The sequence below is a fragment of the Pipra filicauda genome, unplaced genomic scaffold (assembly GCF_003945595.2).
Source record: "Pipra filicauda isolate LSUMZ 115617 unplaced genomic scaffold, ASM394559v2 scaffold674_size163209_pilon, whole genome shotgun sequence".
Classification (NCBI taxonomy): Eukaryota; Metazoa; Chordata; class Aves; order Passeriformes; family Pipridae; genus Pipra; species Pipra filicauda.
This window is the reverse complement of record NW_024104836.1, coordinates 47,592-66,430: the sequence shown is the minus strand read 5'-3', so window position 1 is coordinate 66,430 and position 18,839 is coordinate 47,592. Positions and strand designations below refer to the sequence as shown.

At 43.3% G+C, this 18,839-nt stretch overlaps 1 protein-coding gene across 4 annotated transcripts in view; it reads right to left on the bottom strand.

The window, feature by feature from the left end:
• Window positions 1–18,839, bottom strand: part of NPEPPS (aminopeptidase puromycin sensitive) — a 41,103-nt gene that overhangs the window by 5,140 nt on the left and 17,124 nt on the right. For all 4 annotated transcript variants that reach the window (XM_027719653.2, XM_027719655.2, XM_027719654.2 and 1 more), the window contains exons 5-20: window positions 18,036–18,143; window positions 16,131–16,331; window positions 14,694–14,790; window positions 14,553–14,586; window positions 13,126–13,240; window positions 10,772–10,936; window positions 9,624–9,728; window positions 9,272–9,332; window positions 8,384–8,493; window positions 7,769–7,832; window positions 7,076–7,215; window positions 5,780–5,914; window positions 3,407–3,626; window positions 1,418–1,560; window positions 962–1,018; window positions 430–537 (exon numbers count right to left, since the gene is read on the bottom strand). In XM_027719653.2, the coding sequence (XP_027575454.1) occupies window positions 430–537; window positions 962–1,018; window positions 1,418–1,560; window positions 3,407–3,626; window positions 5,780–5,914; window positions 7,076–7,215; window positions 7,769–7,832; window positions 8,384–8,493; window positions 9,272–9,332; window positions 9,624–9,728; window positions 10,772–10,936; window positions 13,126–13,240; window positions 14,553–14,586; window positions 14,694–14,790; window positions 16,131–16,331; window positions 18,036–18,143 (1,863 nt within the window). The remainder of the gene's footprint in view (window positions 1–429; window positions 538–961; window positions 1,019–1,417; window positions 1,561–3,406; window positions 3,627–5,779; window positions 5,915–7,075; window positions 7,216–7,768; window positions 7,833–8,383; window positions 8,494–9,271; window positions 9,333–9,623; window positions 9,729–10,771; window positions 10,937–13,125; window positions 13,241–14,552; window positions 14,587–14,693; window positions 14,791–16,130; window positions 16,332–18,035; window positions 18,144–18,839) is intronic.

Genomic DNA, 18,839 nt, shown 5'->3' with positions numbered 1-18,839 from the left:
GAGGGGAAAAAAATAAGGAATATTCCACGCTGCTCCATCAAACCCAGCACGCTGGCTTCGTGCTGTTCCCTGCTGGATTGGCCTTGTGCATTTCTACACCTCGAGCTGGCAATAAAAGCTTTTTTTTTTTTTTTTTTTTACCCCAAAAATTTTAAGGTATGACTCAAAGGTTTAATCTGTCAATTAAAAAAAAAAAAATTCCCTAAGAAGAATTTTAAGATGCAATTCAAAGACTTCATAATGAAGATAATTTCTCCTGTTTTAACACATTTTATCCTCGCAGTGCTGTACCCCCAAGTGCTCTGAACACACTTGCCACTCCCACAAGGTAGGGGTTATACAGTACCCTGAATAAATATCCTAATATTAGGATTATTATTATAATTATTGTGATTATCCTACTATCCAGCAGCTTTCCCAAGAACTTACTGAAAGTGCAAAGGTGAGAACTTTTTGAATCAGTTCTGGCTGAGAGATGGCTCCAAGAACACGTTCAATTCTGTTCTTCTCCTCCTGCATGTCTGCCTGCTTGTGGAGCTTCAGGGCCAAAGAGAAGAGTGTTAAAACACAAAATAAAAAAGGCTGACTCCTCACCTAATGGACTCCCTGGGTATGGCAGAGCTGCTAATTAATCTTCCAGCCCAATATGTGACAAATTGACCTGGCTGGTGACTCACCCTGCAGTTATTCCCCCACCACAGACTCACCCCGTGTCCAGGAGCACAAATTAAATCGGTAATAAACTCATTTGCATCGCTGTTTATATAAAGGTCAAGTAGTTGAGAAGGTCAAGTGTTCCTCCAGCAGGGAGGAAGGATCCCAAAAGGAGAGCTGGGACACTCCACTAGGTGGCAATTTGACACCAGGCAGGGAGCAGGGCCCGAGCCTGGGGGGGGATAAAACACAGCCCAGAGGAGCTTTTGGGGTGGGATGTTGAGTCTGGGTTTGAGTGGGAACCCACCTTCAGCATGGTGTCCAAAGTGGAGCTGTCCCCGTGCTTCAGCACCGTCACATAGACCTAGGACAGGGCAAAAAACCCCAAGGAGTGCCTTTGGAACTGCCAGGAGTGGGACAGTTTGTGCACACTGGGGTCAGAACTCAGCCCAGGGAACAGGCCCAGCACTGACCCCGTGGGTGTTCTCAGGCTGCATTGCAGAGATGCTTCACCTCCTTCACTTTTCCCCCCTCAATCTCAGCATCATTTTGGCAATTCCAGCCACAGCAAAGCCCCAGGATGGCAGATCCAGGGATATTTCAGCCTCCCCAGGACCATTTCCTTCGGGATCACAAGCTTTGGACTGAGCCAAGCTCCCACCCCCTCCACCCAAACCACCCCTCAACACTGGTTTTCCTCGAAATTCCCCATTTTTGGGAGTGGGGACAGCGTTTTGGGGCCCCAGGGTGTGCAGTAACCTACAGGACTCCTCAGGTCAGCTGACAGGATGTGTTTTCCTTCCACGTGGTCCTTAAACCGGCGTCGGGCCTCTTCTAACGTTGCCTTGTGCCCAGCTTTTCCCAGTTTTCCCAAGACCAGACCCCTCAGAAGGGCATCTAGGTGACCTAAGAGTGAGGAAGAGGGGAAAAAAAATGTAATTACTGGGACACACAATGGAGCTCAGGCCTCTCCTTCCTGCTGGGAGGAATACGTTGATTTTCGGTGGGGAATACATTGATTTTTTTTTCACAAAAAGGAGAGGAAAGTTCCAGCCCAAACACAACCTGTGAGTCTAAAACCTGAGTTGTGTCAGTAATTTGAACCATTTTACCTACACCAGGACTGACCAGGACAGGTAAACATGCACATATAACATGGTTTTCCATGTAATCCTTGTAATCCAAGGATTTTCCTGCACTCCAGCAGATGGAAAGTTAAGCAGAGAATTTTTACCAGGTACAGAAGGGTTTTACCCCTTTTAACTTGTGCATAACAGAAGGTTCTTTTGGGGGTTTTGTGTCTGGTTTTAAGTATAAAAATACCCCTTGAATGCTTCCTTTTCCTCCCTTCTCTCCCCTTTCCCAAATTCTTGATGGCTCATTTAGAGTTTTCCAAAACCACCACTGGATTTCACAGAGGTTTCTCCCCACAAATTTGAATTATTGACACGAAATTTCCAAAGCCACCACTGGATTTCACAGAGGTTTCCCCCATAATTTTGAATTATTGACACATAAGATTTCCAAAGAGATTCGCCCCAAAATTTTGAATTACTGACACAAAAGTTCCAAAGAGATTTCCTTCAAAATTTTGAATTTTCGACACAAATTTTCCAAACCCACCACTGGATTTCACAGAGATTTCCCCCATAATTTTGAATTATTGACACAAAAGTTCCAAATCCACCACTGGATTTCACAGAATTTTCCCCCATAATTTTGAATTCTTGACACCCAAGATTTCCAAAGAGGTTTCCCCCAAAATTTTGAATTATTGACACCTAAGATTTCCAAAGAGGTTTCCCCCATAATTTTGAATTCTTGACACCCAAGATTTCCAAAGAGATTTCCTTCAAAATTTTGAATTTTTGACACAAATTTTCCAAACCCACCACTGGATTTCACAGAGGTTTTCCCCCTAAAATCTGGAATTACTGACACAAGAGTTTTCCAAAGCCACCACTGCATTTCCCCATAATTTTGAATTGTTGACACAAAAGTTCCAAAGCAACCACTGGATTTCCCCCATAATTTTGAATTATTGACACCCAAGATTTCCAAAGAGATTCCCCCCAAAAATTTTGAATTATCGACACAAATTTTCCAAACCCACCACCGGATTTCACAGAGATTTCCCCCATAATTTTGAATTCTTGACACACAAAATCTCCCAAACCACCACTGGATTTCACAGAGATTTCCCCCATAATTTTGAATTCTTGACACACAAAATCTCCCAAACCACCACCGGATTTCACAGAGGTTTTCCCCCATAATTTTGAATTCTTGACACACAAAATTTCCCAAACCACCACTGGATTTCATAGAGGTTTCCCCTAAAATTTGAATTATTGACACCCAAGATTTCCAAAGAGATTCCCCCCAAAAATTTTGAATTATCAACACCAAAATTTCCCAAACCCACCACCGGATTTCCCAGAGATTTCCCCCATAATTTTGAATTCTTGACACACCAAATTTCCCAAAGCACCACCGGATTTCCCAGAATTTCCCCCCCATAATTCTGACTTATCGACACCAATTTCCCAGCCTTTCCCCCCAATCTTGCCCTCCCCCCGAGCTCCCCAGCCCCCCCAATCTTGCCTCCCCCCGAGCTCCCCAGCCCCCCAATCTTGCCTCCCCCCCGAGCTCCCCAGCCCCCCAATCTTGCCTCCCCCCCGAGCTCCTCAGCCCCCCAATCTTGCCCCCCCCCGAGCTCCCCAGCCCCCCGGCTGCAGCAGGAGCTGCTCACCCTCCCCAGGCCGGGGGTCCCAGCCCAGCCTGTCCCCGATGGGGGAGAAGACGTCCCTGACGAAGGCCTGGATGTCCTCGTGGAAGTCGGTGTGGGACAGGAGCGTGGACAGGATGCCCAGGTTGCAGCTCAGGTCGCTCCACACCGTGTAGTTGGGCTCGTTCACAAAAGCTTCCATCACTTTGAGAACCTCCACGGTGCTGATGATCCCAGCTCGGGCCTGGCAGGGAGGAAAAACACGGAATAATCTTATTTTCAGGCAGAATTAAGGCATTGAAGAGCTCCTTGGATATTTACTTATTGCCTGTTGCTTATTTATTATTTTATTTATTTTATTATTATTTTATTTATTTTATTATTATTTTATTATTATTTTATTTGTTTATTATATTTTATTATTTTATTATTATTTTATTTATTTTATTTATTTTATTATTATTGTATTTATTTATTATTATTTTATTTATTTTATTATTATTGTATTTATTTATTATTATTTTATTATTTTATTATTATTTTATTTATTTATTATTATTTTATTATTTTATTATTATTTTATTTATTTATTATTACTTTATTTATTTTATTATTATTTTATTTATTATTATTTTATTTATTTATTATTTTATTATTTTATTTATTATTGTTTTATTTATTTTATTATTATTTTATTTATATTATTATTTTATTATTATTTTATTTATTAGTAATTTATTTATTTATTATTATTTTATTATTTTATTTATTATTATTTTATTTATTTATTATGATTTTATTATTTTATTTATTATTATTTTATTTATTTATTATGATTTTATTTATTTATTATGATTTTATTTATTTATTATCTTACACCCGCCCAAATGTGATTTTAACCAAACACTGGTGAGATTTAGAGATTTAATCTTTGCTTTTTTTTGTTAAATTGGGAGCATGAAAAGGTCGTTTTTGCTTCCCATGAATTGGTGAGAGCACAGCACTGCCAGGGAAATTTGGATTAATTGGGTTACAGCAGCAGGAGATGAAAAATTGGGATTAATTGATTAATCAGGAGATCAACAGCTCCAAGCACAGAAAAATAACACCTACTGGTATAGCCAACCAGATAATTCACATTTTTGTTAATTTGGGATCAGCTCCTTCAGATTTTTGTTAATTTGGGCCCAGCCCAGTAATTTATGGTACTGGAAAAATCAACAGTGACATTTCTAAGAAATAAATAGCAATGTTTCTAATAAAGAACAATGTTTATAATAAATAATATCTATAATATCTGATACGATTGATGATAAAAGATTTGTCATAAAGAGTAATATTTCTAATAAATAAACAATATTGATAATAAATAATATTTCTAATAAATAATATTGACGATAAACAATACTTCTAACAAATAAACAATATTGATCACAAATAATATTTCTAATAAACCAACAATACTGATCATAAATAATATTCCTAATAAATAAACAATATTGATCATAAATAATATGGAAAATAAATAATATGGATAATAAACAATATCAATTATAAAGAATATAAATAATAAATAATATTGATAATAACTATTATGGATAATAAATATGGATAATTAAATAATATGGATAATTAAATAATATGGATAATTAAATAATATGGATAATTAAATAATATGGATAATAAATAATATCAATTATAAAGAATATGAATAATAAATAATATTGATAATAAATATTATCGATAATAAATAATATGGATAATGAACAATATTGATCATAAATAATTTGAGTAAATAATATTGATACTAAATATTCCAGATAATAAATATTATGGATACTAAATATTATGGATACTAAATAAATGGATAATAAATAAATGGATAATAAATAAATGGATAATAAATAAATGGATAATAAATAGTATTGATACTAAATATTATGGATACTAAATATTATGGATACTAACTATTATGGATACTAACTATTATGGATACTAACTATTATGGATACTAAATATTATGGATACTAAATAGTATTGATAATAAATATTATGGATACTAAATATTATGGATAACAAATAATATGGATAACAAATAATATGGATAACAAATAATATGGATAACAAATAATATGGATAATAAATAATACGAATAATAAATAATACGAATAACAAATAATATGGATAAATAAATAATATGGATAAATAAATAATATGGATAATAAATAATATGGATAATAAATAATATGGATAATAAATAATATGGATAATAAATAATTGATAATAAATAACGATACTAACAATAAATAAAAACCAATCCCACGCAGCCACCCCAAGGGCATTTTGCCCGTAAGAACTGCCTTTAACCCCAATTTCTGGAGCTTTTCGCAGCCTTACCAGCGAGAAGAGATCGTTCTGCAGGCCCAGCCTGTCCACGGGGGGCAGGGAGAGGTCCCTGATGGCCGGGAGCAGAGCCTCCAGCATGGCCGGGCTGTACTGGGTGCGGTAGAACCCCACCGTGCCCAGGTTCAGCTGCAAGGACCAAACAGCCCCAGGTTACCAGCAGGGAACAAGGCAAATGATGCTTTTTGGGGTTTTTTTTTTAATGGTTTGGACCAGTGGAAACATCCCCAGGCTTGGCAGGTCAGGGGAGGGAATGGTTGTAATTTAAATAAAAAGAGAAAAGCATGAGAAGTGAGGGGGAAAAAAACCAAGATTTCCAAGGAGAAAAGGAGAGGAGAGGAAAGGAAAGGGAGCTCCCCCAGCAGCTCCTCCAACAAGGGGCCCAACCACTGCTGCCTTTCTGGTTTTAAATTCTCTCTCAGTTTTTAAACTCTTTCAGTTTTTAAATTCTCTCAGTTTTTAAACCCTCTCCCAGTTTTCAAATTCCCTCCCAGTTTTCAAATTCCCTCCCAGTTTTCAAATTCCCTCCCAGTTTTCAAATTCCCTCCCAGTTTTCAAATTCCCTCCCAGTTTTTAAACCCTCTCAAATTCCCTCCCAGTTTTCAAATTCCCTCCCAGTTTTTAAACCCTCTCCCAGTTTTAAATTCCCTCTTAATTTTTAAACCCTCTCCCAGTTTTAAATTCCCTCTTAATTTTTAAACCCTCTCCCAGTTTTTAAACCCTCTCCCAGTTTTTAAACCCTCTCCCAGTTTTTAAACCCTCTCCCAGTTTTTAAACCCTCTCCCAGTTTTTAAACCCTCTCCCAGTTTTTAAACCCTCTCCCAGTTTTTAAACCCTTTCCCAGTTTTTAAACCCTCTCCCAGTTCTCAGATTCCCTTTGGCTGCAGCAGAGCTCAGCAGTGGCTTTTTTTTCCACACATGCACATTTGTCTGGCAGTGGCCACCAGAAATCCTTCCCACTAATGAAAGATAAACAGGATTATTTTTGCTGAGGATGGACTTGAACTAAACTCTGGTTGCCCCGGGAGACTAAAAAAGCCACCCCATCTTCCACTCCAAAGCTGCCTCTAATTGGATTCCTCAAAAGTCCCAGTTTACATCGTCTGGAGTAGTTTTGGAAGGGAAAAGGGCTCCACTAAGGAAGTGTCCAGAGAGGAGCCAAAATCCAACAGCAGCACAGAAGAAACACAAGATTCCAAGAGGAAGGAATAGATTTTAAAAAAGAGGAAAATGAAAGGCAAGGGAACATTCCAGTGGCTCCAAACCGTGTTCTCCCCCCTGAGGACTCACCTTCACCCACTGCTCTGGTTTGGTGTCTTTCAAAACCACAGTGAGCTCTGGTTTGTCCATCAGGATCTGCATTTTGGCACAGGTGGGGTCATCACTTGTGCAAATACTTATGGGCACCATCCACATGGGGAAATCCTCCCCTGGAAGGAGAAAAGGGGGGAAAGGAAGGTCTGAGGAAAAGCACAGCACTGAGTAACAAGGTGTTCAAACAGGGTCTGCACTGGCTGCTTCAAATTAAATGGAACAGAGGCACAAAACTGAAAACTGAAGGGGAGTGACAGTTTTAGAGTTAAAAGCCAAGAATGTTTAAATCACCTTTGAAGGCAAGCATTTTAATTTATATAAGCATGGAAGAGGGGTGGGATCTGTGGTGGAATCAGAGGTGGTTTTTATTGCAGCCCCCACTCCAAACCAGCTGCTTCCAGAGCTCCTCAGATGCAGCACTGGCCCCAAACTGGACATTCCTGAAGGAACAGGGAGCCAGGGAGTGCAGAGGAATCCTGCTCTCCACGCAAGGACACGGGAACCACACGTGTGAGAGCTTCAGCCTTCGAATTCCTCACGTTTTCCCACCCGGATCCAGGGTGGGAATTACTCAGGGCACTGCCCTGCTCTGCCCTGGGGCTGTTCCACCTCCCAAAATTGCTGCCAGTGCATGAGCAGCAAGGGTTACCCTGTTCCTGCTCATCTTACCAGTATATGGTCCACTGGCACAGAACTTCTTCTGCACTAACTTCAACACTCTGTCATCTTCTTGCTGAAGACAAAAAGGGAAGAAAAAGAGAGAAAGGAATTTTTAGAGCCCCTGATGTCAGCTGCTGTTATCACTGTGTGTGCCCTCTGCTTAACGGGGTAACTTGTCTCCTCCTCCTCCAGAAGGATCCACCTGAGGGGTCACCCCAAAGCACAAATCCCTGCTCCTGTCAGAACACACATGCCCTGATTCCCAGCTGAGTTTGCTCCCAGTGATCCTCCCTCCCCCTGCAATCTTGTGGAATAAGCATAATTGAGGTGGAATGAGAAGCAGGGGGAGCTAAGCCAGAGCCTCCCTCCCCCAGCACACGTTTCACACACACAGAGCAAACTCCAACGTCAGCAAACTCCAGGGATGCAGGGAGAGCCTGGGATAACTCCACAGGGATTTGCAGCAGATTCCTGCAGGGAGCTGTGCCTCCCTCCCCTCAGAACCAGAGCTGTCAGCACACAGAGCAAGCCCTGCCCTGGATCAGTGGATGCCCTAAAGCTGACCCTAAAGCACAGCCCAGGGCAGAGCTGCAGCTCCGAGGTGACCCCAAAGGTTGGATTTACCTGCTCAGCTTCCACGTAAATGAGTGGGAATCCCATTTGTTTGGTCCACGTGTTCATCACAGCAGCAATGGGTTTGCCACTGGCTTTTTCCAGGCTTTCCCAGAGATCCTCTGCAGGAGAAAAGTCTGGCTCAGCACTCCCAGAGTCTGAGTGTGTCCAGATATATTTATAAGGACATGATAGGGGAGGGTGGGCTCTTACTCCAGTTTGTCTTTATGCTTTGGGTTGTGTTTTTATTGAATTGTAACAGAGGAGAGGTAAGAAAAAGGAAATAGTTTAAACCACTCATGGGGGAGAGGGGAAGAACAGCTTCTTTACTACTAAAAAATAAAGCAATTTCACACATCGTGAAAAAATACCTTAAAAATAACATTAAATATTCAAATAGTGCCATCTTTCCCTTTAGTTTTTTTACATATTATGTCAAAATTGCTGAGCAAACACCACGGGCTGCCAGAGCTTGATGTTCCACGTGCACATTTCTGCCTGATCCACAAAAAGGTTTAAGCAAAGAACGTGCTGGGGGAACGTTGGACGAGACTTTGACCTGTTTAATCACACACACGATCAATAACTGCAAAAGGGAGCTTGCAAAAGGCTCACTTGGCAAAGCAAAGGCTCTGCTTCTAAATTCCATGACTGTGCAAATGTGGCAAAGGGTAAATCAGCCCTTTCACATCACCTCAGCCACTCGTTCCCCGGGCAGAAAATCCCTAAGGGTGCTCAGTCCTGGCTGGGCAGGGGCACGAAAGTGGAAACAAGCCAGTTGTTTCCTGGGATTTCAGCTGTCTCAGGTGGAAAACAGGCTGTTTAAGGATTCATCCCTTCAGCACTGAAGGGCTGGACTCCAGAAATCCCAATTTTTTCCCCCCAAGTGACCCCAGTTACCTGTGGCAGCGTTTTTCTGCTGGAACTTGGTCAGGTACAAATTCATGCCTTTCCGGAAATCCTGGGAACACACAGTGGGATATGTCAGGGCCCCTCCCTCCGTGCCACACTTACACCCAGGAATCAGCCAGGGACAATTACAATCAGTGCTGCAATTCCTGCTGTATTCCCCATTATCCCATTTCTCCCGGGTTAATCCCAACAGAGCCCGGATAAACTGGGAGAATTTTTCAAAACATGGAATGCACAGATTCAATTTTTTTTTTTTTTGTTAAAAAATCATTGGTTTTTAACTGCAAAAAAAAAAAGATCTGAAAAGCCCCAGGTGGCTTTTGCAGCCCAATCCCTTCACCTCATCCCCGATGTAGTCGTGCAGCATCCGGATCACGGAGGCTCCCTTGCTGTAGGAAATGGCATCAAATATTTCATCCACCTCGGAGGGATGGCCCACACTGACCTGGGGGAGACAGGAGAGACCTCCCATGAGAGGGATTTCAGCTGCCAAAACGCTGGATTTTGCCTGTTGTAGAGTTTGGGAGGTGACTTTTCTCCCAGAGAAGGCACGTGCACACCCAGCACGGGGTTGTCTCAGGGGATCTCTGCACCCAGCTAATTAAACTTACTCAGGTGTGGCTGGGTTTAGAAGATAAACACTCTTTAAGTTAGGGTTTGGTGTTAAATCTATTAGACTTGGGGTTCTTCCTTCAGTCTTTTGGTTCAACACTTGTCCCAAAGTGATAAAAGCAGTGGAAATTGTTCAACCCAGGGACAGTGAACACAACACAGGGAGTAAATCACTCTACAGTGACCTGCTGCACCAAGCAAGGTCATTTCCCAACATTTATTCCATCAAACACTTCTTGGGCCATCAGAACACTCGATCTCTGGGAATTACAAGGGAGTTTTCTCTGTGCAGCAGAGGGAAGCAGAGGGAAGCAGAGGGAAGCAGAGGAAAATAGCAGAGGGAAGCAGAGGAAAATAGCAGAGGGAAGCAGAGGGAAGCAGAGAGAAGCAGAGGGAAGCAGAGGGAAGCAGAGGGAAGCAGAGGGAAGCAGAGGGAAGCAGAGGGAAGCAGAGGGAAGCAGAGGGAAGCAGAGGGAAGCAGAGGGAAGCAGAGGGAAGCAGAGGGAAGCAGAGGGAAGCAGAGGGAAGCAGAGGGAAGCAGAGGGGAGCAGAGGGGAGCAGAGGGGAGCAGAGGGGAGCAGAGGGGAGCAGAGGGGAGCAGAGGGGAGCAGAGGGGAGCAGAGGGGCGAGGGAAGCAGAGGGAAGCAGAGGGAAGCAGAGGGAAGCAGAGGGAAGCAGAGGGAAGCAGAGGGAAGCAGAGGGAAGCAGAGGGAAGCAGAGGGAAGCAGAGGGAAATCCCCTCGGTGTAACCACAACTCCAGCTTTCCCTCTGTGGCAGGAATGACTACAAAGTTCCCTTTTTAATGAGCAGGAAGCAATCTTGCCCTGGGGCTAATAAAAACCAGGGAGACAGGCAGGAGGGGAAGCAGGACTCACTTCAATGGGGTGGCTGTTGTCTAAGGCATCGAGCTCCTGGGCCCGTGTGTAGTCGGCAGAGACAAACTGGGTCCAGATGTCGTACTCTGGGAAGCAGTGATCCACACACAGGTACTCAATCCACGAGGCAAAGCCCTCATTCAGCCACAGGTGGGTCCACCATTCCTGGGAAGGCAAAGGAAAGGCCAAAATTCCATTAAGCAGCAAAAAAATTAAGTCTGCAGGGTTAACTTAGTGCAGATCAGAGGGGCGTCGCTTGCGAGCACGAATTCACCTCTCTGAAGAATCAGCGGGGCAAGAAGAGCCACCAGCACCCAAAAACTGCCTCCCCCTTAAGTTTTAGGAACTTTACATGGAGGAGAAGTTCCCAGAGCCTGGACTAGAGGTCAGAGCAGAGCCGTGGAACAGCCTGGAGTAGGGAAAACCCAGCGCCAGGCGAAGCTGCAGGTCCGGGAGGCAGCAAAGCTGCGGGGACACAACGGGGTCTTTCTTCCCCAAATTGTGGGACAAAGAGTTGGTTTGGGGTTTGTTGTCCTGGTTTTTTTATCTTACATTAAGGAGAAAAACCTGGAATCTTGAGAAATATTCTAAATTATGGAAACCTGAAGCCTGGTGAGCAGTTCAAAAGTTGTTCCTCACCAGCCAAAAGCGGGATTTGTTTTTTTTAAAGGTAAGAATGTGACAGTGACATTTTAAAATTCTGCCTTTCACTTGAATATTACTATTTAATATTAGTATTTAATATTTAAATGAAGTAGAAAAGGTAAGGAAAAAGGCTAAGGATACTGAGGAAGGAAAGACCCTTTTCCATGCTTTAACCACCCATTTTAGATGCAAAAGGGGTGGGTAACTCAGAGTGCCACTGGTGCCTCAGCACAAGGAGCTGGACAGGATCCAGTCCCAAAAACCTCCTGCTTCTCCTCTGAATGAACCACTGCCCCCTGGGAGGGTGGAATTTCCACAGGGAAAGCTGTGACAAACTCCACTGCTTTATTTTTGGAGTGAAGACCACCCAATTTTCTTTTACATCTCTGGTGCACCTGTTTCCCAGACAAGGCTCCAGCACACCCAGGAATTCTTCACACACCTGGAGTTCTTCTTATTTATCAGAAAAACTGTGCTGGCCAGAAGTGGCAAAGCAAAGCAGAGATGCTACTGAGGTCTTCTGCTCCATTCCCCTCATCAGAGAGGAGGGAAAGCTGATTTTCTTGGAATTATCTAACACTGGAATGCCTTTTCCTATTGCAGAGCTGCATCACAGAAGATAATAACCAACAAGAAAAAGCTCTTAAAGGAAATTTTGGGAAGAGCTAGAGCTTCAAAAGGAAAGGAAAAAGCTGATTTAATGTATATTTTAGAAGGTTTTGTGAACTTTCTCAGCCCTTTTTGTCCCCAGTTCTCAACAGGTTTGTGGTCACTAATGGAGTGTGAGCATTTCCTGGCATCCCACAGGCTGTCACAGGATGCTGGCTCTCCCTGCTTCCAGCTGTTCAACTCCACTGACAGCTAAAAATACACCACTTCACTACTGCTTTTCCCTGCAAACACTGTGCTGCTCTCACATGGAAGCTGCCACAGACAGGAATGGCCAGAGCTGCCTCCATGGCCCCGGAGAAAAGTCTCCCAAACTCTGCTTTTTGGTTTAATTTATATTAAAATTAATACTAAAATTCATATTTACGCTGGGTTTGTTTCCCCCTCCATTCACTTACAGTTTAAAGAGTGAAGATTTAGGGCTCCAAACCATTTTTTTTTTTCACCAAACACTAATTTCTTACTAAAAAAAAGAACTTCAGAACCTGTGAAATATTTGGATTCCAGCAGGGATTGGAACAGGAACGTCAAATCCAATTCCCAGAGGGAGCTGGAGCCATTTGTTCCCAGCAGAAGCTCTGACAGGTCCAGGGTTGGTTTGAGCACTAAATGGAATTTCTTTACAGATTTTCACTCTTGCTGCCTCCCAAGTGGTTTCATTCCCACTAAAATGAGTTAAATTCCAAACCATTTGGGCACTGGCCCCACGTTTATCCTGAAGATTTCACAGGAGCTACAGGCCTGGAAGGATTTGGAATGAGCTGGGACTGCTTGGGATAAAGCCTGACAGGTGGATCATTCCCAGCTGAAAGGAAAACACTGGAATATTGCTAAATTCTAACAAGGGCCACAGCCAAACAACTCCAGATTAATTCACCTGGAAAAGATCTAGGAATGTAAAGAATAAAGTGGGAATAAAGCACGGCTTAAATATGACATTTATTAATTTAAAGACGCCCAGCTGCTGCTTGGGGGCACTCCAATGCATTTGGGCATGGAGGATTTGTAGCTGTTACACAGGATTTGTAGCTGTTACATACCATGGTCACAAGGTTTCCAAACCACTGATGAGCCAGTTCATGTCCCACAACCAGAGCAACCCACTGGCGAGATGAAGAACAGGAGTTTTTGGGGTCAATGAGCAGAGCTGTCTCCCTGTGGTGGAGAGAGAGGGAGAACTGAGCAAGGGGGTGGATGAGCCCAGGGGGAAAAAACACAGTCAAAAGCAGGTTAAATCACCTAAATAAGCTAAAAAGTGATCAGCACGACTGAAAAAATAAAATTTAAAAAAAACCCAAACCCAAAAGCTACTTCAGCGTAGACATTTGGGCAGTTCCACAGCTTTTGGAATGCTTTGGAGCAGGAATTCCTTATGGCATGCAAGAAGACAAGTGGAAAAAGGCAGGCAGGAGTAAAAGTTCATCCTTTATTTATCAGCCAGCTCGCCTACATAACCTAAGAACCTCAGCTGGAGGAGGGATGCACAGCACGTCTGCCCTGCCTCCCTCATTCCCAAAGGAATTCTGCCTCTTCCAAGGTGTCTTACACAAGTTTCTCCACTTGTGCTCCCTGAGCCAGGCACAAACCTTCCCCTAGCCCCCAGCAGGGCTTTGGGGGTCTCTTAAAAACCCCTGGAATGCTGTAATTCCAGGGAAAGCACCTCAGCTGGTGCCTCCCAAAGGGATGGAGCCAACCCAAACTCGGCATAAGGGGGGAAAATGAACAGCACCGTTAAGCTTCCAAAAAATTCCCCTCATCCAGGATAAACACACGTATTTTTCTTTTCCACAGGGAGCAAAATATCAGATTTCATCAGAATTGCAGTGAGAAGACAAACAGATTTGAAACCTGGGCTCGAATTTCTGGGTCGATTTTTTTTTGAGGCCAAATTAAAAGCTCGAGCAGGAGGAATTGAAACTATTTCAGGATTTCGGGTCCGGAGCTTACAGGTTGTTTCAAAATGCAGGGAAATCGTTGGGACAACGAGCACGGACAATGGAATAATGTCAAGCCAAGAGTACTTGATCAGAAGGAGGGGGAAAAAAAAAAAAATCGAACTGAAAAGAAAGGCAAGTTAATGTTTTTGATTTGCTCATCTCCACACGGTTACTCTGTGGGTGTTACATTTACCAACTTGCCCACGAGGTAAAAGGAGAAACTCTTCCAGCTGTGTCAGGGAGTTTTACAGGGGAAAAAAAAGGGGGCCAGGAAAGTTTTCCTGCAGAACAGGCAGTGCTGCCAGACACTTGCAAACCTCACACCCTTGGACAGCACCTGCAAGAGCTGATGTTTTGCCTTCCTAAGCTGTTCAACGCCACCAAAATGATCCAAACCGAAGCAAGAATTGAAGGTATTTACTCTGTCTCATTTGGGATGACACCCAGTAATTACAGCTCCCTAAAGCTAATCCAATTATTCCAAGAATTAGTGAACAAAGAGGGGGAAAGACAGTATTTTAACAGCATACCTATAAGTAACAAGGCCCCAGTTCTCCATGGCACCTTTATAAAATAAATACAAAGGTTTATTGATATTGATACACACACCTCTTCCTAAACGTTTCAAATTCAAATTAAATACAGTTCATCAATAAAGTGAGTTACTTTACCAGCAGCAAAGTCTGCAATAGCTATGAGATCAATTTTAGGAAGAGGGTAAGGAACATTGAAGTAGTCCTTATAAAAAGGCAGAGTTTTAGCAGCAACCTGTAAGAAATAAGAGGAGAAATGTCCTGTTAACTTGGAACTGGGGAAAACTTGAGAATTCATGATTGAAACTAAGAAAGCAGCACAAAGATTTCTTCCAGCAGCCCCACTCCCAGAGCACAATGGTTTGGAAGACTCCCCATCCCTGTTTTCTCCCAGGCTGTCGCCACCCTCCAGGACTTCTCATCATCTTCGGGCCCAAGTCGAGATCAGAGAACCAGAACTTCCCCAGAAATCAGCACTTCCCCAGAAATCAGCAAATCAGAACTTCAGCAGAAATCAGAATTTCATCAGAATTTCATCAGAACTTCAAATCAGAACTTTAATCAGAGAATCAGCAAATCAGAACTGACTCAGCTGAGTTAAACCACCTGTTTTGGTCGTTGCTTTAGTGCACAACTGAAATTCTCTTTAACGAGCTCAGTCTTTCTGAGCCACCAAAGCAAATCAGAACCGAGTTAAAACCTCATGTTTTGGTCATTACAGACGTTGGTTTGACCACAGCTGAACTTCTCTTTAATATCAAACTCAAGTTTTTTTGAGACATTAAAGCAAATCAGAACTGAGTCAAAACCCCATGTTTTGGTCATTACAGATATTGGTCCATAACTGAAATTCTGTTTGATATCAAACTCAAGCTCTTAATCACTCTTAATCAACCAGCAGGTGGCTTGACATATGCCAAGATTTATTACATATATTATTTATATTTATTATTTTTATATATTTTTTATATATTTAACACATATTATATATTCTTACCACTATTTATTATACATACATTTTTTAAACCACCAGGTTTGTCCAACCTGTTCAGGTTTTGTGCACATTAAAGCAAATCGGATCTGAGTCAAACCCCATGTTTTGGTCACTGCAGACATTGGTCCAAAACTGAAATTCTGTTTGATATCAAACTCTTTAAGCCATTAAAGTAAATCAGAACTGAGTCAAACCCCATGTTTTGGTCACTGCAGACATTGGTCCAAAACTGAAATTGTTTGATATCAAACTCAAGCTCTTCAGGCCATTAAAGTAAATCAGAACTGAGCCAAACCCCGTGTTTCGGTCACTGCAGATATTGGTCCACAACTGAAATTCTGTTTGATATCAAACTCTTTAAGCCATTAAAGCAAATCAGAACTGAGTCAAACCCCGTGTTTTGGTCACTGCAGACACTGGTTTGCCCACAGCTGAAATTCTGGTTAATATGGAGCTCAGCCTCCTCGAGCCACTAAAAACACCCCTAAACCCCACGGATTTGGGCGACAGAGCAGAGTGACCAGAGCAGAGGCGTGTCCAGGGATCCCTCCTGGACCCTAGGCCCCTCTGAGCTCATTTACCTCCAAGGCAAACTTTCCTTGCTCCGCTTTGCCCACGGGGGTGTAGACCCGGACCAGGACCCCGTCCTGGGATCGCGCCTCCACGAAGTCGTACTCGCCCACCACGAAGGCCACCAGGTACGTGGACATCACCGGGGTCCTGGCGAACTTCACCTCCACCAGGTTCTCGTCGTCCGGGTAGGGCTTCCTGTCCACCACGTTCTGGGGGGACAGAGGGACAGAGGGACAGAGGGACAGAGGGACAGAGGGACAGAGGGACAGAGGGACAGAGGGACAGAGCCGTCAAGTCTTTTTTGGGGAAGCGAAACCGGGATTACACAACGTTGTTCCATCCTCATGAGTCACACAGGGAAAATGGAAGGGGGTTAGGGTTTAAAGTCCAGGCCACGGCGTGGTTCTGCAGTTGTTAAAATGCCCTGTCCAACCTGGAGATATTGTATATTGTAAAAACATACAAGATTTCAGAGAATCGGAGAATCACAGAGTCAGCTGGGTTGGAAGGGACCTCTGAGATCATCGAGTCCAACTCTTGATCCAACCCCGCCGTGGTTCCCAGCCCATGGCACTGATGCCACATCCAGTCTCAGCTTAAAAACCTCCAGGGACAGAGAATCCCCCACTTCCCTGGGCAGCCCATTCCAATGGCTGAGCACCCTCTCTGCAAAGAAATTCTTCCTAATCTCCAACCTAACCCTCCCCTGGCACAGCTGCAGACCCAGCCCTCTTGTCTTGCTGATGGTTGCCTGGGAAAAGAGACCAACCCCCCCCGGCTCCCCCCTCCTGTCAGGGAGTTGCAGAGAGTGAGGAGGTCTCCCCTGAGCCTCCTCTTCTCCAGGCTGAGCCCCCCCAGCTCCCTCAGCCTCTCCTCACAGCACTTGTGCTCCAGTCCCTTCCCCAGCCTCGTTTCTCTCCTCTGGACCTGCTCCAGCCCCTCCATGTCCTTCCTGAGCTGAGGGCCCAGAGCTGGACACAGCACTCCAGGGGTGGCCTCCCCAGCGCTGAGTCCAGAGGAAGAATCACTTCCCTGGCCCTGTTGGCCACCCTGTTCCTGAGCCAGGCCAGGATCCATTGGCCTTCTTGGCCACCTGGGCACACTCTGGCTCCTGTTCAGCTTCTTGTCAAGTTATAAGTTATATTCCATTATTTCCAAAGCATCTGTCCTTCAAAACCAGCACTGCTCCCATCCTAGGAAGGCTCCAGCTTTTGCTTGAAACACAAACCTTCCTTTGAAACAGAAACTTTCACTTGAAACAGAAACCACGTGGTCAAGGCCAGGCCAGACTTTACAGGTAACTCTCAATGTTAGGAATAAAAAAAAAAAAAAAAAAGTCTATTTTTAAACTGACTCTTCTCCAGCAACATCATCTAAAAATATGTGCAGGCAGCAAACTAAAAATGCCCATTTTGTGACAGAGGTACTTCTGCTTCCACATTTCATCCCAGTTCTGGACAGAAATTCTCCAGAGCAGGAAACTCTCTGATTTATCTCAAGTGCTTCTGGGTAACACATAAAGGACTTTTCCCCAGCCACTCTTAATCAACCAGCACGTGGCTTGACATATGCCAAGATTTATTATTTATTACATATATATTATTTATATGTATTATTTTTATATATTTTAATATATTTTTATATATTTTACACATATTATATATACTTACCACTATTTATTATATATATATTTTTTTAAACCACCAGGTTTGTCCAACCTGTTCAGGTTTTGTGCCCCTGACATCAAATACCACCTTGTTTCAAAGCTCTCTGCATTTATTGCTCCTTAGCAATAGCAAGGCAGCCTGTATTCCTAATTCTGTTACCAAGACACATTATTAATTATCAATTAAGCAGCTGGTGTTATCACAGCTTTATTTAAAACACTGTTTATTTGCACATCAAGGACTCACCATATTTGACAAAGCTACTCTGTCCTTAGGAACCACCAAAGAAATATCAAATGTTGCCTTAATAGCAGGTTCATCCCAGCAAGGGAAAGCTCTGCGAGCATCAGTAGCCTGAAAAAAGAGCATTAAATAAATAAATCACAGGAGATTGTGGCAGCAAAACACACAAATTCAGCTTATTTTGGGGCAAGAAGTGGGTGAATCACAGACACTCTTGACCTCTGCATCAGAGCATTTTATTCTTATTTCACCCTCGGCTTGAAAAAATAGAAGCAGCTGAAAAGGCCTCTGTGCTCTGCTGGAATTGTACAGTCTGAGGAAAATTTAGCAGAGTCATGAGAGGAGCAAAGCTCAGTCATGTGAAAGCACAGAGGGCACCCAGGCGTTCACAGGCCCTGCACACACGACCACCTATTTATATTCCATCAGCCCGCTCCCAAAAAACGCTCTGCCCCCGGCAGGGAAGCGCTGCCTGCTTTATGTAAGCAGGAGGAGCACCCTGGAATTGCAATCTGGACTCAAATCCTGCCATTTTGGTGGGGTTTACATAACAGGGACGGGCCGTGGCTCACGTTTGGGATGTCGGGGAGATAAAACACAGCGGCCCCGTTAAAGGAAGATTCGAGTGCTTCACAAAAGGAGGTTTCCCAGAGGTATCTGAGCGTGTCTAAATCATGAGATGCTCCTGAACACTGCAGCTCCTGCATGCCTAGGATGCATCCCACAGCAGCACCAGCCCTGCCTGGGGAATTGGCACAGCCCCAATTTCCTGCCCCGGAGGCCGCAGCGTAAAGGCTGTTTAAATTT